This window comes from Pseudochaenichthys georgianus, chromosome 16, assembly GCF_902827115.2.
Source record: "Pseudochaenichthys georgianus chromosome 16, fPseGeo1.2, whole genome shotgun sequence".
Classification (NCBI taxonomy): Eukaryota; Metazoa; Chordata; class Actinopteri; order Perciformes; family Channichthyidae; genus Pseudochaenichthys; species Pseudochaenichthys georgianus.
Window position 1 is genome coordinate 24,279,148 of NC_047518.2, and position 23,588 is coordinate 24,302,735.

Genomic DNA, 23,588 nt, shown 5'->3' on the forward strand with positions numbered 1-23,588 from the left:
GGCTCAGCGAGGAGACTCCTGGCCGAATGAGACACAGAAAGCCAGGCGTGCAGAGAGAGGAGAGGCAAGGCTGAGGTTGACAGGGGGGGAGGTGAGAGGGAGAGGAAAGGTCCTGGCTGCTGGGTCTCAGTGTTGGAGAGTGACCTGCTCTAAAGCTGGCTGCTCTCCTCAGGCTCAGGGAGGAACATTCAGGCTAATCTCCTTCTGCTGGAGTCCATTTTCATATTTGTTCCCAGACACAGCTGGAACCTGAGTCTGACCATCTTACTGCCTTAAAAAATGGATATCAACATGTTCCGTTTTCATGATTTGCCACTTTTCCCCTTATCTCTAATGATATATCTTCTTCAAAAGCCTTTTATCAGAATCCTCATTTCACTCTTTATTTCCATCACTTTATCATTGCCTTCCTTTATTTCCTTTGATGTCCATCTTCCTTTACTCTTAATGTGCGCCTGCCTAAACATTCAACATTTACAGCAATGATTAAAGGCCTTTTTCTTTGAATATGTTGGCCTGAATTAGCTGTGCACGCACACACCGCCCTGCCATTAGACTAACATCAAAATGAGCCAGAAACACTGATTAGGCTTAATGGTATCCAAGAAAGAGAAAAAAAATGTCTTGCAAGTCTAATTGAAGGTGTTATTACTCTCTGCTGAGCTAAAACACTCAATAAGAGATTGATTACTGGTTAATCCTCAGTCTTCTAAGCCATTAGGGTAGAAGGTTATTGGGAGGGAGACATTCTGAGCATTTGTTTCAATAAACAACCTTCCCAGAATTGTATTGAAAGCCACTTTCCCAATGAGACTTTTGTACGTCTGTGCTTTATTCTAATGAACGACTACTTTCCTTCTAAAAGATATGAAATGCAGGAACCATCTTCTGAAGATAAAAAACAAATAACAGTGTGACAAGCAGTGATTTATGACTGATATAAAATGCACATTAGGAGAAAATATATTACATTACCTTGCAATATTGGCTTTTAGGAGCAATTTGTTATGTATACAAATCAAGAAATGATTTATCTACCTATTTTTATTTTATTTAACCAGATAAAAGCATTGAGATAGAATCTCATTTGCAATGCTGACCTGGCCAAGAAGGCAGCAACGTTACACATAACACAAACATATAAAATACAGAGAACATAACTAAGAAAACAAAAGATAAAAAAGCAGTCACTACATTGTGCACATTAGGACAGTAAGAAAGGTGCACTACTTATTACTGCAAGAGCAGCTGGTGGTAAGGACCTCAGAAAACTTCAACTTAAAACATGCTATTGAGACAAGTGCCGTCAGTTTGAGGCTTGATTGAAGGTCATTCCAAGACCAAGGACCATAATAAAAAAGACTCCTTTTTCCAGCCTCAGTCCGCACGGCAGGAACCTGGAACCGTATCCAGGCACTGGATCTGAGGTTGTAAGAGTCACAAACTGGAGCAAATCTGGCACATATGTACAGTGGAAGCTTTCCTAAAATGGCTTTATCCATTAATAAAAACCAATGCTGCATCCTAAGTGAGGGCCATCCCGTTAGGCTATAAAAACCAGCTTCTTCTACTTTTCCCACTTTATTCAGAAGACACCATTAGACAAGGGGGGCTTTCACTCACCATTAGATGCCGTCATAGATAAATGACTTCTTAGATATTCAGACAAAAGGTCACGTGCTGAAGTAAATCTGTTCAGGTGGAAAATGCCAAAGGATAACAGTCTGTGTCTGAGGAGACGGTTTAGATCTGAGGAATCTCAATGTGCTCACCACAGTATTTCACAAAAGCCTTTTCATTCAGCTAGCAGAAGTCTCTGCAGCAAGAGATATTATCAGACAAAGCTGAGACATGAGGACTTTCATTTAGACGTCTTTGATGTGCTAACCACTATCTACTACTATCTAGCTTGCTGTTTATTTGGAAGAAATTAGTCTTATAAGTAAACATGATGGTGTCCACGGAAACAGTGTAAAAATACTATTTTATACAATCACGCAGCCCCAATTGCTTCAAAACAACTCCGAACATTGCAACAATAAGACGTTAAAAAAGAAGTTAAAGTCACTAGAAGACACTAGCCTCATCCCAATACCCCTCCTCGACTCCTCCTTTCCCTCACTCGCTTCCCTTCCTTGCGTCTTAGCTCCGCCTTCGTAAGATGCGAGCGAGAGACACGAGGAGGTGACGCGAGGACAGAGGAGTCATCAGGTATTAATTGGGATGTCCTCGTTCACTCAAACGTCACTCTTAAACGACGTCTGTTAATGATGACATGTGCACAGCTGTATCCCCTCTCATCGGGCTTAACTGAATAGGCCTATAGAACCGGCCCATTTGTTGTTAAATATTTATTTAAACGAATTAATCTTTCTCTGGTTAGTCAAGGAATTCAATGTATGATGGTTGGTCCTGCTTTTGTGTTCCGTTTTGGTGTAAAATGTAGCCTACATTTAAATAAAAATATAATTATAGTAATGTGAAAGCCTTTTAGAAATGAATTGCACATAATAATTCCCACGGAGCTGTGAGCACTAATACATTTATGTGACGCTTTTCCACTCATCTTCCAGTTGTCGGTTTTCCTCGATAGCTGTGAAGGTGGGGGCGGGGCTTTTATACGTGAGTAGTGAAAACACTTCCGCATAGTCTGCTCTCGTGTATCCTCCCTTTCGTCTCCTCCCGCACCCTTCCTCCCGCACCCTTCCTCCCGCACCCCTCCTCGACTCCTCCGTGTGCATTTCAGCTATTGGGACGTCCTTCAAAATGGCGTGTCTTGATCGATTTCCAGGTCAAGTCCCGGAGGAGTCGAGGAGGGGTATTGGGATGAGGCTACAGAGTAAATATTAAGGCAAGACATGATGTGGCACCTTAAGTAAAACCCATGCTAAAAAAATATGTCGTATAGGTTATTAATAAAAATGTCCAAAGAGTTGGAGTCCCTCCGATCCTCAGGCATATTCTTCCAGAAACTAGGGCCACAGCGAATAATCGCTGACTCAACATGCATGACTAAAGGTAGCGGAAAGAGTTAGCCTTAAAAAGCATGCGTTATCCCTCATCCCTTACTTCTTCAGCACATTAACCCCTGTAAGCATGAACATGTCCTTTTTACACAATAGACAAACAACATACATAGAAATTATTTTGGGATAAAAATTGTTTTTTTGTTTTTTTTAAACCTAAAGTTCTGGACAATTTCTCCACAGGTTGCAATGATTACCTACTGACTTGTTCTAAATTAGGGTTCCCAGGTATTGTTTTTTGTATGTGTGCATTTGACATGTGAGCATAGTATGAAGAACATCTATAACAGGGGGTAGGCAGTCAAAGATGGAATTAATAATATATGCAATATAAACATGAGAAAGTAAAGCTAGAAAGGAGAAAAGCACGTCCAAATAAGATGTTGACATTTGGAAGGAGCCCGTGTTGAGAGAAGAAAGTGAGAGACGGTAAAGAGAAGATGGGGACATGTCTCCTGCTCTAGTTGGCAGTCTTCGAGGGCTGGATAACATCTTTAATATTTGATAACAAGATTGTCCAGGTATTGCAAACACTTTTACCAATAAGAGGCAGAGAGAGAAATATAGCAATGTACACCAGACCCACAGACATATTAAATCGAGACATCTCAAGGTGATTGTGCTCTCTTACATTTTCAACCCCAAAATCCATTGTACTCCAAATCCCAATTTCACATCCGTGATAGGAAACAGATCTCATGTCATTGGTCACGTGATCAGAGAATAAGAAGAGTGGGTTTCGGCATATACATTATTTAAGTTTTGGTGATTATCAGCTAAATCATTTGAGTGTTTTTACTTACATTCCAAAATGACATTACTAAGACATGAACATTGATAGTGTGCGCTGTAAAAAACATATTTCATTACACTATCAACCTTGAGTGTAATCTCCCATCTGTACTGTGCAGTGCAAAAGGTTACGCTGACATTTACTATCCCTGTGCTGTAGGCAAAGAGCAGGGAGCTTTAATATGACTTCAAATCTAATAAGGTAGAAAAACCTTCAGATTTGAAAACCCTCTCCGAAATAATGTGTGTTCTCCTGGGATTTATTTTACCAGCAGAAAAGTGCCTATTTTCCCCCTTTGCTTCAAAAGAGTTATATGATAGCTTAATGACAGAGTTAATCTGCCTGACTATCACTTAAAATCCAAAGTGATTGTACAAGACTTAGTATTTAAAGTCGCACAAGCTGCATCTAACGTGCTTCAGAGCTAAAAGAAAACCGGGTGAATTTCAAGAGACCTGTGTTGAAACCGACAAAGCTATAACACCCCTGCTCTTCTTATTTTGTTTTCTTTTTATTGCACTGATGCTGGTTAACGACAGACGATAGCCAGCATTAAAAGGATATTAAAGAAAACATTCAGCCTTCCACCTCCACATTTACCCTTTTCTGTTTTGTCTCTGAAACAGAGAGCGCTGACGAGCTGCAAGGCTGTGTCATTCCACAGTGATGAGCTTTTTCACTGCAGAGGGATTAGCAATGTAAGCTGTGGTATATGTGACTTTGAGGGGGCAGTTTGTTTTGCTCTCTTTGTACTGCGAGGCGAGCTGAGCTGAGTTAAAGTCAAATGTGAAAATGAGAGCGGAAGCAAAGAAGGATAGCTTTGATTCCTTACTGTTAGACAGAATTGCTCTAACGGTGCAGAAACCTTTGACTCAATCCCTAATATTAACAAATGTAATATAATACATTTGAACATAGTGTTTTCCTCCACAGGAGGTAAAAGAAATAATAATAATAATAATAATTCCTTACATTTATTATAGTGCTTTTCCAGTGCTCAAAGCGCTTAAAGGAAAGAAAGAAAGAAAGGTAGCTAGCAGATAAGGATTGTCTATTTAAGGCTACACTGTCAATCATTTTTGTGAGTCCCATCAGAGATCACACCTCACCTCAGAGCATCCATCAGCAGCAAAAACACTGTTTTCATCTCAATTTAAAAAAAATTATCATAAGAGAATCATATAAAATAAAAGAAGTTTAATAAAGTTATTATAGAAATAATGATTCATACTGAAAATGCCTCATTATTTGTAACAGATTTGAGCTAATGAAGAGCTTTACTGGTGGGGATCCTCACTACCCGGTTTATGAGGGCAGAGCTCAAAAGAAGTGTGGCTGGCAGGAGCACTGATTAGTAGAGCAAGGCCTCTTGTTTACTCATTTGTCGCTGCTCAGCTGAGACCTCAAAACACAGAATATAAAGAACCAAGGTCTGTAGCCTCAGCTCCACTAGAGTCTGTAACTTAGTTTTTTACACATTGAGAGTTTATTTCAAAGCTAATTCTAATAGCTGATTTGACTTACTGTCAGTTTTTTCATTTTAAATACACGTATCAATGCTTTCAAAATAACACAGAGGATTATTTTGTCCGCAAATATTTGAACATTTCGGGAAATACACTTATTTGCTTTCTCGCAAAGACTTAGAAGACAAGATTAATAGCACTCTCATGTCTGTATGCTGGATATAGAGAGCCAGGAGGTAGTTAACTTAGCTTAGCATAGCATAAAGACTGGAAACAGGGCAAAACAGATAGCCTTGCTCTCCAAAGCTTAAGATAAATAAATAAAGATCCCCTACCAGCACCTCGAAAGCTCAATTATTAACATGTTTGTCAAGTGTATATATATTGTTACATTGTCCAGAAAGCGCTGACTCTGCATGGACGACATAGGCAAAATTGTTTGCGTGTCAGTATTTCTGTATACTCTTGATTTGATAGTTTACCTTATTTTTAGATCATGCAATGTTGGGAGAACAGTGTCAGCCTGTATCTATCTTTTACATAGTGAAGGTCAGATCCTGCAGAGCCAGATAGATTTTAATTAAGTCGGGGGGGATTGACAGTTCTTGATGAAATGCACGCGAGTCAACTTAATTGTTTTTTGACAGCTCTGCAGAAAAAATAAATTGGATTAATAGATGTATATGTGCTCACCTGACTGTGCCATCTACAGGCCACAGCACATCAGGCACCAACAGTAGATGCCAGTCAATGTCTGTCTACTGTAAGAAGGCAATGACATGTCATACAAAATGTATTAGTCAGGTGAATACACAGAACACAAGCCTCAGTGGGTGAAATCTCCACAGGGCATGGCCACAAGAGACCTAGTTAGGGCCCTTCGAGCACTAATGCTGGCTCCATTCACAGGGGAATCAATGCTAATTAAATTGCAAATGCAAGTAATTAACACCAGATATGCCTCGAGGCTAAAAATGAGTGGTGATCAACAGAGTCTAACTGTGTGCTGTTTTTCAACTGCACAAGATGTGGGTCTGCAAATCTGATTCACCAATCCTCTCTCAACTGTTCAGCTTCTCATAAAATCACAGATAAATTAGTCATCACTGTTATGATTATGAGTTTGTACCTGGTATTCATTCGGCCAGAAGGTGCTGACAGCCAGCTCCACCTGGTGCCACTGCTTAGCGTGAGACCCCGACGTGTTCCACACCGAACTGCCGAGCGGACCCCCGTTCACTCGGACATACGCCCGCATGCCCCCTGGACTGTGGCCATCGCGGCTGTACAGGAAGTAGCTGAACTGGACGCAGTGCGTGTCATTTTCACTCAGCGTCTGCAGCATCAGCTGAGCACGATGACCCACGGCATGCTGGGAGGAGTTCACCAGCATGTAGGATCCTGGAAGGAGCAGAAGAAATGCGGCAGATATTTTTAGTTTTCCATTATTATGGGAGATAATGCAACAGTTTATCACTTCTGCCATATGTTAACATTGGCATGCATGTTGACATTTCTTTTTCTTTGCATACTTAGCCAGCTTCAGAAAAAAAAGGAATTATCTGAAAAATGAAGGTCAGGGAGATTGGTTTTGAAACATTTCCTCTGTATGTTTATTTTAACTGGGAGGTGTCAGCTAATATAGGGCGATATTTTAACATCTTAAATCATTAAATTAAATAATAGGCTTTTACACTGACTGTCATAAAAGCGTCAAAAACAGAAGTTGTGAAAGGAAAGTAAAAAGTTACAAAGCAGCTGAATTGCCAGAAGTATTATATCAAGACAGATTGAATACTGAATCAAGAATTCCTTTTCTACCAAACATCAGAAAGCAAGTTCCGTCTCTCTAAATAAAGTTTTGCCTAAAGCCTTTTAAACCACATTATCAGCATGAAAATGTCTAATGCAAAGGTTTTTCAACTGTTACTAGATTTAAAGATAAGTTGTGGAGGTTTGTACACGAGCCACTGAGGGATTTGTGTTAAGCAGACTTATAAGAACAAGTAAAACATCTCACAAAGGAACAAATCCGCTTTTAACATCTCTAAGCAGTGTGAATCCACAAGGAGAAAAAATGAAAATGTTCTCCTGCAACTCATTGTTATATGTGTAGGCGGTTGATAACAGGAAAATAAATGTGTGTGACTCAAAACACACAATCTGTGCTGGCTACGACACTACTAAAGAGTGACACACCTGAGAGATGGAAGGAAAAGCAGACTAAGGGACAAAAAAGACCTGATAGCAGTTTTCCCTCCGCAAGGTGACGCTGAGGTAGGAAATGAGATTCGCCAAACCCCCCAAAGCCCCTCTAATCAGGACAAGATAACCCTATTGCCCTTTGTCTAGCATCTGTCCCGCCTTGAGTCTGTGCCCGCTAACGTGATTAGCACAACAATGTTGGGAGACCTTCCTGTGTACTCACATAACCAAGCCAGTTGTCTATGTAGTCCAAGGTCTTTCTGTTCTCAGTCAGAAACAAGCCCGAGAAACAAGACACAGGTGTCCTGAAGACATTTATTCTCCACTCAAATGGAATAGCATGCCCATGCTGAGTTGCCAGACAGATACATTATTTACTTCCACATCCAAATCCATGAGGAGTTACTGTATAAGAACTTTTGTTTGCTCTTCAGGCACAGAGAAAAATAGCCTTTTTTCTTCCACTCCATTGACTTGGTGTAGAACAAGACACCTGATTGAGTTATCTTAGTTTTCACCATCTCTACTACTTAGAAAACACTAATTACCTCTTTAAGAGCAAACAAGACAAAACGCGTACATTCACAGGCTAATGTTTACCATGAGAGAGAGATTCACACCCCTTAACCCCGGGCTATAAAGAAAGTTAAGCTGAGGAGCAGGGTGAGGTAGAGGCAGTCATTATCTGGAGGCTAGAGTAGCCGCCTCAACGCCCCATTGCCCTGCGGCACAATGTCAACTGCACCTGATTTGTGTCCTGTCCAGGGCTGAGGATCTCGACTCTAATTTGGCTTTGCTTAATTAGATCTTTCAGAATCCGTCTCCTCTCCTGCACCTTCCAGGGCCACAGGGGACTCGTAAAATAATAGCAAAGGGCTGAAGGTCTTCGGCAGTACTGTCCTTACCGCTGGTTATATCCTGGATGGGTGCCCCTTCCTTTATAAATAGACATCATTAGCTTTCTGTTGACTTGGCAAGTTACTATAATGTAGGGACACATGAAACAGCCATTACGCCACCTCGAACCTCTTCTGAGATTCACATGGGAGATTGGGGAAGTCACACACTTAATAAGGCTCTGCAAGTGAATGCTTACGATGTATATAAATTAAAATGTCAATGAATTAAACATTGTGGCAAATGTAATAAGGTCCTGAATACATTCTTTGTAGTAGTCCTGATCTACTGTGAGAAAACCCATGGCAGCCCATTCAATATTCAATCCGTGTCTCAGTACTGTACGATACCAGTCACCTCTGTGGAAACATTTGTATAACTGCCTTTTTTTATTTATATTTGAATGTTGTATGTCTTTTAAAAATTGACCTAGATTCTCTTCCAATAAAGCTGATGAGGAATATAGAAAATATGCATCATTTTTGCAGGTCATTTGGCAAAGTCTGGCCTCTCGAGCCAACAAATTGATCTATCAGGTGAAATGCGTAATAAATACATAACAAACACGTGAGTGTTGATCATCATTTATTTGATTTATTCCTATAGAGCAATTATTCACTCAATTTCTTGAATGAGGTTATAATTAAGATGCCTTTTAATTCTTCATTTCAAGGAATTGTTTGGATTTGTTTCCATATACACTGTATGTTGCAGCAACTATTTTTGATTGATTGAACAATTGTTTAGTACAATGAAAGACAATAAGGAAATATTCCCATAGTCCAAGTTTACATCTTAATACAATTTACGTTTAGTTTGACGAATAGTAAAAAAAAAAAAAAACACTAGTTATAACTAGAGAATGCAATTCCTGAAGAAATTGCTAGTGGGAATGCTTTATGCTGAAAAGCTGACGCTAAACTGCTATGCTGAAATGTAATGTGTAAGAAGAAAGTGAAGAATTTAGATCTTCTGAACTAACTTGATGGCGAATGATATGTCGCCATGGCAATGACATTTGATGACACCCCATAATACGCTTAGATGCGTTCATGGCTGCATCGTTACCAAACCTGTGACATTTTGGGGCGTTTGGAGCAGTTTCACTGAAGTTATGAGAAAACCGTGTTTCATGGCGAGCATTGTGTTGCCATGGTAACGGCATTTGAAGAAATCTCAAAACTGTCCCGTAGATGTCTTCACGGCTGGACTGTTAGCACAAATGTGAAGTTTGAGCACTTTTTAAACATTTTCATAGGAGTTATAGCGACATCACGTTTTATGGCGAGGGATTCCATGGAAACGGCATATGGTGAGATCTCAGATTTGGCGTAGAGCAGTTGAGGCATGGACCGGTGATATACAAGTGAAGATTGTGGGACGATTGGACCGTGTCGATTGGACTTACAGCCACATCGTGTTTCATGGCGAGTGGTCTGTCGCCATGGCAACGGCATTTGATGACACCCCATAATACGCTTAGATGCGTTGATGGCTGCATTGTTACCAAACCTGTGAAGTTTTGGGCTGTTTGGAGAATTCTCTCTCTCTCTCTTCTCTCTCTCTTCTCTCTCTCTTCTCTCTCTCTTCTCTCTCTCTTCGGCATATGATGATGACACCCCATAATTGACGAAGAGCTGTTGAGGGCAGTACCATTAGCCGCGTTCACACTGCGGTACTTTTCATGCGAACTTAGTTCATATCGCGTTCACACCAGAAAAAGTCCCTGGGGGTGGATTAGGCAAATGAAGCCGCTGACGTCACTTCTTCTTCTTCTGCTTTGGGTTTACTGGCAGGCCGAAAACCACTTCACGGCGTATACTGCCGCCCAAAGTCCCCGGCCGGAAGTCCCCGGAGTTGGGGACTGGCTTCAGTAGAAGCTGCTGGGAGTCCCAGCAGCTTCTACTGAAGCCTTCCGAGTAAATCGCCAGAACGCCGACACCTCATCTCCACCGCTCCCATGTTTTATTTTGTGTTGCCATAAGTTAGTCTCTCTGCGTTTCTGCGCTGGGCTAATGCTAATGCTAATAATGCTAATGCGAGGATAATAAAATGGCGTCTTCACAAAACTTTTTGGGAGTTTTACGGGGCGTGGTTTGCAATTCGCCCAGCCAATCAGAAATATAGCTCTTTTCTCAAAAAAGAGCCGCTCGAAAGTCCCTGCTCTCTAGCAGGGACTTTCGAGGGGGTAAAAAGGTTCGCATGAACTACTTTTAGTACCGGCTCTTTTTGGTGTGAACGCGATCATGAACTAAGTTCGCATGAACCTTTGTGGGAAAAGTACCGCAGTGTGAACGCGGCTATTAACCTTTATCTGAAGTCTGCTGCTCTGAGCATGTCAGTTGGAGTGATGACATCATCGTGTTCCATGACACAGGTGTTTATATTTGAACTAACGAGGTGTCCAGAGATCAAAGGTTTCCATTGTTCTGAATGAGAGATAAACCTCTTACATGTGAATGTTTTGTGGAAGAACCGTAGCAGATATCTGTGAAATTTCAAAACGTGAAGCATGTCAAGGAAGTTGAGTATCTGAAGTGTAATATTTGTGTAGTTTCGGGTTAATAATGTGGCCTTTTTGGCAGTTTAACTAAAGGTGTGCGGCTGCTGCCGTGAGGAAATATCAGCCTGAAATTACAATGGGCTTCAATGGAGGAATGTTGAACGTTTGTGTCACTTCATGCCCTCAAGAGGCATTTTGTTTAATTATTTTTGCTTAATTATTTGTCATTTTTCAAGCTACGAGATGTTTTCCTACGTTTGTCATGATAAATTATGTCTCAGGAATGTAGGGTTTGGGAATTATGGCAGTTTAAAATATATATATGAAGGTACATTTCAAGATGTTCTACCCTCTAGCTGTGACATCACGCACTCTAGTTAATGTTAAAATCTGAAGAAAACCTCTAAAACAAGGTCTGAACAATGTTAAATATCTCTAAAAGTAAGGATCAGATTTAAAAGTTGTTTTAGACGAATAATGTCAGAAAGATGTGTAACATTTTAAAGTTATAATGACGTTTCTGAGTGAAAGTATGAATGAACAGTTAGCAGTTGAAGTTGCATGAAGATTTGTTGAAGTTGAAGATTTTCTCCATTGATTTCAATGGTTAAAAATGTGATGTATTATGGGATGTATCTGTGGAATTATGAAAGTTATGAATGAGAAAAGTAATAGCCATCGATTCTCGACCGAGCTGAACGTTTTGATGTTTGAACGGAGTTTCTGCGATGTTCAATGCGGGAGGAGAAGAGGGCCAAAATACCGGCGGAATAATAAACTTTTCGTGCGTAGAATAACAGTTAGTGGGAATGCTGTTAACAGCATTCCCACTAAATAATATATATTTCTCAGGACATTTCTTTTCAATGATATAAAACAGATATAAGCAGAAAAAGCTCACAATCTAGAGCATGGACTCTTCTTCAGTGATAGACTAGTTAACCTAAGGGTCAGTCAGTTTATCTCTACCTTGAGATGGGGACATTCTGAAAAACATCTTCAGAAGAAGCCGGGCAGTCGGACAACTTGCTAAAGTGAAGACTCAGAGTGACTGATGTGAACTTCCCTACAGTAAGTAATGCGCCTCACTGCCAATTATGAATCCTTAGCTTTATCTGAAAAGTACCCCGCAACTGGAAGTTGTCCGCCTTTATAATTCTTAGGTGCAAGAATGTATACTTGGGCTGTAGCTGTCAGTATGTCATCAGCACTTAAGCCTTATTTCTGTGAGTTGTTTCCAGGGTTGGGTTGTAACGGAATACATGTAACGGCGTTACATAATCAGAATACAAAGTAACTGTATTCAGCTCGCGTTACATTTGAAAAACGAGTAATCTGATTACAGTTACTTTTGTACACCTGAAGTGAATACATTTTGGATTACTTATTGGAGTTATTGGCGGAAAGATTCCCTCACAACATTTAATATTCATTACTAAAGGTACAGCCGAATCATCACAGCACACAAAACCTATTACTGCCGCAGATGGACCAAAAAAGGGAGCGTTTGAAAAAAAAGGGGCGGGTCCGCTCAGTGAAACGATAACAACGAAACATGGAGGAACAAAAGTCTGCGTTTAAGTCGTGTGTGTGTAGAGGTGTGTGTGGAAGGCGGTGCGTGAAAGGCGGTGCGTGAAAGGCACTGCACACTCGTCTTCTCAGAGGCTGAGTTAACCCTCCCGCTGCCTCCTGGTGCTGCAGAGATTTCATGAAGTGAAGGAGGTGTTCCTTCCACAGACATGAATTCATAGATCAAGGCAGACTGGTGCACACACTCTCCTGTTTTGCCGATCCGGTGCTTAAACAAATATAGCTCTAAACCCCTGGCCGAAATGTCCTTAAAATGAGTTCGACATTTTAATTCATGTCCTGCCAACACAGGACAGAAGGCGACACGCCCGTTCTAAGCCGTGTCCCTCACTCCTCACATCCCAAGCTGCATCCCCAACAAGTGTATTATGTTGCTACATCGTTTCAGATGTTATGTTTCAGTTGTGCTCTTGATAAGCCATTAAAACAGTAAAACACGTTCAGTTTCCTTTTGCTTTTTGTGTCTCCTGTTCACCAAAACATACCCATCTGTGATGGAAAAATAAAGTAATCCAAAAGTAATCTAAAAGTAATCCGATTACGTTACTTTTTTAAGACGCGTAACTGTAACTGTATTCGGATTACTTTCAGAGCCATGTAATCAGTAATCAGTAACTGATTACATTTACAAAGTAACCCTCCCAACTCTGGTTGTTTCACAGGAGAGTTCTGACACTGTTTTTTTACATAAAGACGTCTGTCGATTAAGTTGTAAATGCATTATGTTCAATTCATCTATTGTGTAAGAAGATCATCAGAGTTCATTTAAAAAATGCACTGTCATTGATATAAATACTTTGCTGTTACTGTAGGCCATATATATTTAACAATTTTAAAGCATATCGCTAATTAAATTGTATTCACGTTTTTGCCTCACTAAGTATGTTTTGGCTTTTTTGTGATTAAAGTTTTTTTGCTGTAAACGGACAGTAGATAATCTATCTCTGGTTTATTCATCACTGCCACTCTTGCTTCTTTTTTGTCTGTAAGTTTTAGAATTTATTTTAAGATTTGTCTGATACCTTTTAACACTCCATATGGTCAGACTCCCCGTTACATTATAGATATGTCAATCCAACAAGAGTCTTGGGGCAGTCTAAGATAAAGGTCTCTTGGTTGTTCCAACAAATTGCCTGATTGCCAATGGTCGGCTTTTCAATCACAGACCCTAAGGTTTTAAACTCCATCTCAGCCCTCAGACAAACCAAGCTCACTTCTATCTGATGGCTCTCCTGGTTGTATTAGGTCACCTTTCAATGCACAGATCAAATCGTTCGCTGTGCACCTAGCTTTTATTTGTCATATTTATTCCCCTTGTCCTTGTTCTACTGTGCCACCTATTTGTTTTTTCATGTTCATTTATTCTCTAGTTTACATTTTTATTCAAATGTAAATGCTGGATTAGAACTAATCAGATCAAACGTAAGTGTTTAGTGCTCCCATGAAGGCCCCAACAAATCAAGACAGCCGCTTTCATAAATTATACTCCAAGGCACTGTGAAATCTGATAAAGGTCCATCCATCCATTGGTGCCTCTCCCAAGGGCGAAAGAACATCCATAACAAGATTAGGACTGATCCAGCACATCATAATTCATAAAGAGCACCACTGGACTACACCCTGGTCACAGCCTTTAGGTGACACTATCTGTGGCAAGCCACAACAGACCGAGCAGGGAAAGGAGGGTGATAAACAACAGAAGGTGGGGTACGCAGAATTGATACATTAAGTAAGGTCACAAATAGGGAACTGGGAATGAAGAGATGTTAATAAGGATGGGGAAAAAAAGGTGAAACAGAATGTATATTTTTTTTCGACTTTTTTCTGTATGACCTATCCAATAAAACGTTGTTCCTCTGACATTATAGGCCAGAGTAATCAAATACACAAGAAACTAGAGGGAGCAGAGGTCTGAACTTAATAGAATCAATGGCTGTGTTAGGGTTTAAAATGCGTCCCTGATGCTGCTTGCTGTATCGTTACTGGCCAGCTATCCTTGGCCTTGATGCCTATCTTTTCACCAGGTGTTCTCATTCTGCCCTGTACCACTGACTGCTCTGAAAAGGTCATGTGGGATTTCAGACGCTATCTTTGATGGTCTGCTGTCCCCAAACGGTCTGTTTATTTAGCGGTGTCCGCAATAACCTTCAGAACAAATAAATAAGTAGAGAAAAAAAGATGTGGAGCTCGAGCAATTTCCCTGAAAGGCACATTAGTGTTGTCAATCCCCTGATGTTTTGCCTCCCTCTGAGAGAAGCAAATGTAAAATGGCCTCATAATGTAGTGAAATTGTTCACAGCACAGTAAGAGCTCTCAGTGGAAGACGCCACACTAACAGACATAAGCACCTTGTTGCTAACACCAGACGTTAATGTGTTTGGTGCCCATCGCTGTACAAAGTAAATGACTAATAAAGTTATTATTTGATGTGTTTTTTTCACTGTCCGACCTTATGAATAATTCCAGACAAGCCTGGAGTTATGTAAAAAACAAAACATAAATGGAGGCTTTGATAAAAGGAAAACCCGTTGGGAGGACGGACGAGTTCCCATGCTAATGGAACATCTCACAGAGGGACAGTGCAATAATAACACATCACACAGACTTAATCGACTTATCACAATGACACGCAGTGACAGGGTTCCTGCTGGGAATCTGAGGCTAAAAAGCAAAAAGAAAAGCAGCACAACAATGTCCTCTAAACTTACAGCAGACATTTTCTAATAACTGATCTCATTTCATTTAGATTTTTTAAAATACAGTTGATACACCTGCATACATTATAAACGTTTATTTAGGATCTAACAATAAACTCAAATGACTTATTTCCATTGTGATTCTTAAGTGTAGGCTCGGACGCCGGCAGGCAAAATGGATGACAAGTGTATAGTAATACCAATTGTTTACGCTAATAAAAGTATGAAAATGTGTTACAAATATGCCATGAAATGCCAACTGATATGTTTTGGTCTAAGAAAGGTTGGAGAAATCTATAAGTAGTCAGACCCGCCTTGTCTATGGACGGTTGCTAAGCCATTATCAATCACTGTTCAGAGGCGGGGTTTAGCGAAGGGTCAATTTTGTGATGCTACAAAAGCACTCATAAATGAAATATAAATGGCATATCTTTATTTTCAGAATATAAAATGTGGCATTTAATGTAACAGATCAAATGACTGATCACTCACACACACCCACACACACGTATCATAATGTTAGACAAGTGAGAACATCAGTGTTGGCTGTATAGGAGTCTTCTCCATTGCAGCTGGATCAATAGAGAAGCCAAGCAGCTTTGCATGAGGGCACGAAGGACTGACAGGTTTCCTATTCCCAAGGCTGACACACCACCTGAAGTGCAAAACCTAGTCTCATTATCAACACCCACCCCCACCCCCACACTATCATTCCCAGCTCCACCTCTGTCATACTTCTTCTCGCTCATTCATATCATTTTTCATTACTATAACCCTCATCCATCAAGCATTTTGAATCTCTTGTAACTTTGAAATATTCTAAGCAGACTAAAATAGGTATCGACATTTTCTGTTCTTTGAAACTTTCCACCCCCTCTGGCTGCGGTGTTTCTCATTGACCAGAGATCCATTTTAAATGACATCTCCTCTGTCATTTATTTCTAAATATAAATAATGGAAAAGCATTCACTTCATACTCTTATCATTTTTCATGGACTTCATTCTTAATCATTTTTTAGTCATCTACTGGATACCAAGCTCCTCATCTTTCTGACTTCTGTTCTCCAAAGATCTCATTTAAAATGCAAAAAAGGCCAAGAGGTGACTGAAAGGAAAGTATTGAATTATACTGTGCGGCGCCCACGGGGAACTCTTAACCTTTTACAAGTGATTTCTCCATTGTCTACACTCCGAACAAGCAATACTCTTCACTTGTTCCTATTATTTTAAGCAAGAGCTGTGACTGGTTTCTCTGCAGGTCTTTATCACCTGTAGACCATTTTGCACACTGCAAAAGGTAGAAATGAAGCGTGAGAGAGAGAGTAGGGGTGCCAGCCAAGGAGTGATGCTCGAGCAGAAAATAAATGAAATACAAGTGGTGCTATTGTTAAAGTAGACTGTGCCTTTCAGCATTTAAGAGAGATGAGGCCACGTCAGCAAGTATTGTTGTCTTCTTTCCAAGGAGAGAGGAGAAAGTGGAAAAGAGCATTTTCTCAACAGTCTGCTTGACCTTTTGAATTTTCCTCCAGGCAGTTCAGGATCAACTGCCCGATTTGCCCATGAGAGAAGCGGATGAGTGGACACAAGAAAAGAGAGGAGGGAAGGGAAGTAGGATGTTCACATGTGTATTCGCCAGTGTGTATGTAATCACATAATGCAAGTTCCAAACACATTATTTAATGCCGTGTCAGAAACAGCAATTGTTTTATTGGCAGAAAGTAGTTTACATGGAATATACACTGCCTTTCTGTCCCATATTGGGAATGTTTGAGCGATATTTACAGTAAATGTGGTTACATAAATTGCTGCGAACAAAAAGTGTTCATATCATAGATAAATGCTGTTACCACAATATTGATATCAGGCGCCATCCTAGTGACTGGGGTTAAGGCTGAAACTGTGATCCGCAATGTCTTCAGTTTAATATATTCCAACACTGTTCTTTTATTGTTGGAACAAAGTATTTCTGATATTTCAGGAGTACTGAAATCCTTAGTCAGTCATCATTCTGAGTGTGTAAATTACATTTTAAAACTTTCAAAGAGCACTTGATGGAAACTGATCTTCCAAATGCTGCACCAAGTTGTTCACTGATTAGGTCCTCCTTAGGCAAGGCAAGGCAAGTTTATTTATATAGCACCTTTCAACACAAGGCAATTCAAAGTGCTTTACAAAAAACGAAAGACATTAAGAAAATGGCATTTAAAATCAGTCATTAAAAAGAAAAGATAGAAATCTAAAGATAGATAGAAGAAGATCCTTAGTGTTTTAAAGTGCGCTGATCAGTAAAATCACCCACTATAGTTCTGCCCAGTCTGCGCACAGCATGGGTGACTGCTGCCTAAAAGAAGGATTTTCGAAATAGTGAAACTTCTTATTTATATGCATGCTTCAAGCCAAATCAACACAGTAGTCACTCAAGATTAAAAAAAAATGTAACTTCCTGTTCCAGCGTAGGCGATTCTGTCGCACCAGCTGTCCATCTGAACCACAGACAGACAGACAGAGGTTCTGCTTCAGGCCAAAAATAAAATCTTCACATAATTGCCCAGATCTTAACCATACAGTATGACTGTAATTAGTAACTCACCTAAATATATTGTTTCAGCTTTAAATGCCAGAAATGCAAATGAACAGGATAATTGCAAAAGTGTCTTTTAATGCATTCACTGTTAAAATTCATGAGACTCCCTCAAAACTGCATTTTTTCTGTTCGTCCAATAAGTGATTCATTAGCATGAACTGTATGGCAAAATATCCACACGTAACATTTGGTTTAATTTGAAATATTTCGGAGTCAATATAAAATGAGACCTAGACAAAACATTTTCAATGGTTACATTTTGTGTGAAATGCACAGGAGCATGCTACATTTTGTTGAACAGTGTGCTCTGACAGCGTGTGTGAACACATACAGTAAAAACCAGGATAAGACCACCTGTGGGGCTTAAAGGTTTCTCAGGAATGTAATCAACCGTGTCGTCAGGCTATAACCTCTGCCGCAGACAGACAAACTAGATAACCAAGACGCCTTGATTAATTTTGTCTCCATTCGGTCTGTGAAAAAAAAAAGTTGCTCACCAATGAGCCATGCATCTCCATTAGCAGTCTGGTCAAAGTGCAAACCCATACTTCTGTTCTGCAGAATGAACATGTTATAGGGCCCTCCAGGCCAGCAATAAACTCTGTTAAGCCGATTGAGACTGGCATCATAAATTAACTGCAGGATAATCAAAAGGGAAGTGTTTATAATTGACATATTGAAAGACCATGGAGATAGCATTATACTGCTCATGTTTATTGCCCCAGTCACCTGCAAACACCTTTCTGATTTGCATCTGTTCCACTCTATAATAATTTGTTGCGTCTTGGTTCTCATTTGGTAGCGTGCAGCTGATGGATGGCTGTGACATTACACATCGTTTAGTTGCCACGTACAAGAACATTCTGAAGGACAGGAAGACAGAGAAAATACACTCTCTGAACATGTGGAGAAAGAGGCTAGGACCTTGTTGTTGTCCTGCTGAGCTGTGGCTCCAGGGTGTTAGAAATCCATATAACTCGCCCTTTAGCACTCAGAAGCACTTTATCAGCCAGTCATCACCCCCGGAGAACACATCACACATCACGGAAAGACATGCTTTCTTCCAATAGCCAATTTGCCAAGAGCTTCTATAACAGCAAATACAATATTGATAAGTGCCAAGCCTCAATATGGGTGAATAGGTCTTCTTTTATCCCCATCCATTATGATCATTAGGGTATTTTCTCCATTAGGTCAGGGATATAAGCTGCCGTTCAAAAGTTTTGAAAAGCATGCTACTAAAGCTCGATTAACTACTCTTTATTTCTGAATTATTTGTTATTATTTTAGGTTGAAGAACATTTTTCAACAAATAGGCGTTATATTGTGTATTTATAGGGTTAGCAAAAATGTGATGTTTTTTTACATCAACATGGAGATATGGAGAAGGTTGGTGCGTTATTGCATGTAGTCTTTAGCTTTTAAATAGGACATGAGTAAGATTATATTTTCTATTTTGCTAATTTGTTGACGTGAATATAGTATTCCTCTAAAAAGACAATGTGATTTATAACGTAACGTTTCTTTACAGGCATTCCATTATTTCTAACTAACTAACGGGAGAGCTAAGCAACAAAACGCTGAGCAATCAACTAAATGCAGCCGAGAACAAGAATATAAAGAAAAGGTACATTTCTTTTTTGATGTGAAAATAATTCAGTTTTTCTATATTTCCATCCATCCATCCATCTTCTCCCGCTTATCCGTGGTCGGGTCGCGGGGGTAGCAGTTCCAGCAGAGAGCCCCAAACTTTCTTTTCCCTGGCGACATCAACCAGCTCTGACTGGGGGATCCCAAGGCGCTCCCAGGCCAGCGAAGAGATATAATCCCTCCACCTGGTCCTAGGTCTACCCCTTGGTCTCTTCCCAGCTGGACGTGCCTGGAACACCTCCCTAGGGAGGCGCCCAGGTGGCATCCTAACTAGGTGCCCGAACCACCTCAACTGGCTTCTTTCGACGCGAAGGAGGAGCGGCTCAACTCCGAGTCCCTCCCTGATGACCGAACTTCTCACCTTATCTCTAAGGGAGACACCAGCCACCCGGCGGAGGAAACCCATCTCGGCCGCTTGTATCCGCGATCTCGTTCTTTCGGTCATGACCCATCCTTCATGACCATAGGTGAGGGTAGGAACGAAAATGGCCCGGTAGACAGAGAGCTTTGCCTTCTGACTCAGCTCCCTTTTCGTCACAACGGTGCGGTAAAGCGACTGCAATACCGCTCCCGCTGCTCCGATTCTCCGGCCCATCTCACGCTCCATTGTTCCCTCACTCGAGAACAAGACCCCGAGATACTTGAACTCCTTCACTTGGGGTAAGGACTCATTCCCTACTTGGAGTGGACAGTCCATCGGTTTCCTGCTGAGAACCATGGCCTCAGATTTGGAGGTGCTGATCCTCATCCCAGCCGCTTCACACTCGGTTGCGAACCGATCCAGTGAGTGCTGAAGGTCGCAGACCGATGAAGCCATCAGAACCACATCATCTGCAAAAAGCAGTGGTGCAATCCTTAGTCCACCGAACTGCAGACCCCCCCCCCCACGACTACGCCTCGAAATCCGATCCATGTATATTACAAACAGGATTGGTGACAAAGCGCAGCCCTGGCGGAGGCCAACCCTCACCGGAAATGGGTCCGACTTACTGCCGAGGACCCGGACACAGCTCTCGCTTTGGGAGTACAGAGATTGGATGGCCCTGAGTAGAGACCCCCTCACCCCATACTCCCGCAGCACCTCCCACAGTAACTCCCTGGGAACCCGGTCATACGCCTTCTCCAAGTCTACAAAACACATGTAGACCGGATAAGCGTACTCCCAGGCCCCCTCCAGGATCCTTGCGAGAGTAAAAAGCTGATCCGTCGTTCCACGACCAGGACGGAATCCGCATTGTTCCTCCTCAATCTGAGGTTCGACAATCGGCCTGACCCTCCTTTCAAGTACCTTGGAGTAAACTTTCCCGGGGAGGCTGAGTAGTGTGATGCCTCTGTAATTGGCACACACCCTCTGATCCCCCTTTTTGAAAAGGGGGACCACCACCCCGGTCTGCCACTCCTTCGGCACTGTTTCCGACTTCCACGCAACGTTGATGAGACGTGTCAACCATGACAGTCCCTCAACACCCAGAGCCTTCAGCATTTCCGGGCGGATCTCATCCACCCCCGGGGCTTTGCCACTGTGGAGTTGTTTAACGACCTCAGTGACCTCCCACCGGGAGATTGGTGTTGATCCCCCGTCATACTCCAGCTCTGCCTCTAACATAGAGGGCGGAGTTGTCGGGTTCAGGAGTTCCTCAAAGTGTTCCTTCCAACGCCCCAACACTCCATCAGTTGAGGTCAACAACGTCCCATCCTTACTGTACACAGCTTGGATGGTTCCCTGCTTCCCCCTCCTGAGGTGTCGGACAGTTTTCCAGAACAACTTTGGTGCCGCCCGAAAGTCCTTCTCCATGTCTTCTCCGAACTTCTCCCACACCCGCTGCTTTGCCTCGGCCACGGATGAGGCTGCTGCCCTTCGGGCCTGTCGGTACCTTGCAACTGCCTCGGGAGTCCCCCGGGATAACAAATCCCTGAAGGCCTCCTTCTTCAGTCGGACGGCTTCCCTGACCACCGGTGTCCACCAGGAGGTTCGAGGGTTACCGCCCCTTGAGGCACCTAGGACCTTGAGACCACAGCTCCCCACCGCGGCTTCGGCAATAGAGGCTTTGAACACCGACCACTCTGGTTCAATGTCCCCAACCTCCACAGGAATGCCCGAAAAGCTCCGCCGGAGGTGTGAGTTGAAGGCCTCCTGAACTTGGGCCTCCTCCAGACGTTCCCAGTTCACCCGAACTACACGTTTGGGCTTACCAGGTCTATCCAGAGGCTTCCCCCGCCACTCGACCCAACTCACCACCAGATGGTGATCAGTTGACAACTCCGCCCCTCTCTTTACCCGAGTGTCCAAAACATACGGCCTCAGGTCCGATGATACGATAACGAAATCGATCATGGACCTTCTGCCTAGGGTGCTCTGGTACCACGTACACTTATGAGCATCCTTATGTTCGAACATGGTGTTTGTTATGGCCAATCCATGACTAGCACAGAAGTCCAGTAACAAACCACCACTCCGGTTCAGATCAGGGGGGCCGTTCCTCCCAATCACGCCCCTCCAAGTGTCTCCATCATTGCCCACATGTGCGTTGAAGTCTCCCAGCAAGACTAAGGAGTCCCCTTCAGGAGCCCCATACAGGACTCTTTCCAGGGTCTCCAAGAAGGCCGAATACTCTGAACTGCTGTTGGGTGCATAAGCACACACAACAGTCAGAGTTTTCCCCCCCATAACCCGCAGGCGTAGGGAGGCGACCCTCTCGTCCACTGGGGTAAACTCCAACAACGAAGCACCTAACCGGGGACTTGTGAGTATCCCCACACCCGCCCGGCGCCTCACACCTTGAGCAACTCCGGAGAAGAATAGAGTCCAACCCCTATCCAGAAGTAAGGTTCCAGAGCCGACGCTGTGCGTAGAGGTGAGCCCAACCAGATCCAACTGGTACCGCTCCACCTCCCGCACAAGCTCCGGCTCCTTCCCCCCCAGAGAGGTGACGTTCCACGTCCCCAAAGCCAGCTTCTGCCGCCCGGGTCTGGTCCGTCGAGACCCTCCGCTTTCACTGCCACCCTTCTGGCAGCGCACCCGACCCCATCGATGTTTCCCGTAGGTGGTGGGCCCGCGGGACGGAGAAGCGGAGGTGTTGCCCACGTTGCCTTTTCGGGCTGGGCCCGGCCGGGCTCCGTGGCAAGCCCGGCCACCAGACGCTCGCCGACGAGTCCTCCTTCTGGGCCTGGCTCCAGAAGGGGACCCCGGGCTTCCTCCGGGCCGGGTATCCTCACTTCTTGTTGTTTCTTTCATGAGGTCTTTTGAACCAATCTTAGTCTGGCCCCTTGCCTGAGACCAATTTGCCATGGGAGACCCTACCAGGAACACAAGGTTCCAGACAACACAGCCCCCAGGTTCATCAGGGCACACAAACCTCTCTACCACGGTAAGGTGCTGGTTCTTCAGAGAGGTTTTCTATATTTATGAATGATTATTACATTGACCAAATTACAACAAGGGATTCCAAACTACTACAATGTGGTGTAAGGCTACTCAAGTTACTGACAGCCTTTTAAAGCCTCAAACTGCATCTGTGCACAATTTGCACCTAATCAATTATGTAGATGTTTGCATTAAATTGTGTTTGTGGACACAGTCATGAATTAACATTTACATAATATCTAATTGTATTCATGTTGGATTAACCGCTGAGCATATGTTAGATCTCAGGAGCACCTCAACATTGCGGCTCTAGACAATACACATATGGCTCTCCATCGCTGCCCTACATTTAACGCCTACAGGGCTTTCACACATTCCTCTGTAAAAGCTGCCCATTTAGTTTCGCTGCAGCATCCATACAGTACCTTGAGGGCTTCATCCCAGTTGGAGGCTCCCCTGAGCACTACTGCCATGGATAGAGAAGAGGAAACTGACTGTCTCCCATTGTGACAGTGCAGCTTTTATGCAAATTTAAATGTTCTGTTTTTCATCAAGTGCTGAAACATAAATTAGTAGAGGTTTAACGCTCCTTGTACAGATCCATGTGACCTTCTCTGCTTGCAAACATTATCTTGGCCTTAGCCTTGACCTACTCTTTGTCCTGCCTCTCAGCACCCCAGGAGAAAAAAAATAATGGGGCTCCATTAATTCATTTCCTTTATGCCCCTTCTAACAGCTAAATGTAACACTGCTGCGATGGGAAAAAAACCTGTTCAAAGTGTTTCCCCGTCTCATTCTGATACAGTCGGGGACA

The 23,588-nt window shown here is 42.5% G+C and overlaps 1 protein-coding gene across 4 annotated transcripts in view; it reads right to left on the bottom strand.

The window, feature by feature from the left end:
* Positions 1–23,588, bottom strand: part of ptprub (protein tyrosine phosphatase receptor type Ub) — a 184,921-nt gene that overhangs the window by 90,320 nt on the left and 71,013 nt on the right. For all 4 annotated transcript variants that reach the window (XM_034102752.2, XM_034102751.2, XM_034102750.2 and 1 more), the window contains exon 3: positions 6,415–6,686. In XM_034102752.2, coding sequence (XP_033958643.1) covers positions 6,415–6,686 — 272 coding nt within the window. The remainder of the gene's footprint in view (positions 1–6,414; positions 6,687–23,588) is intronic.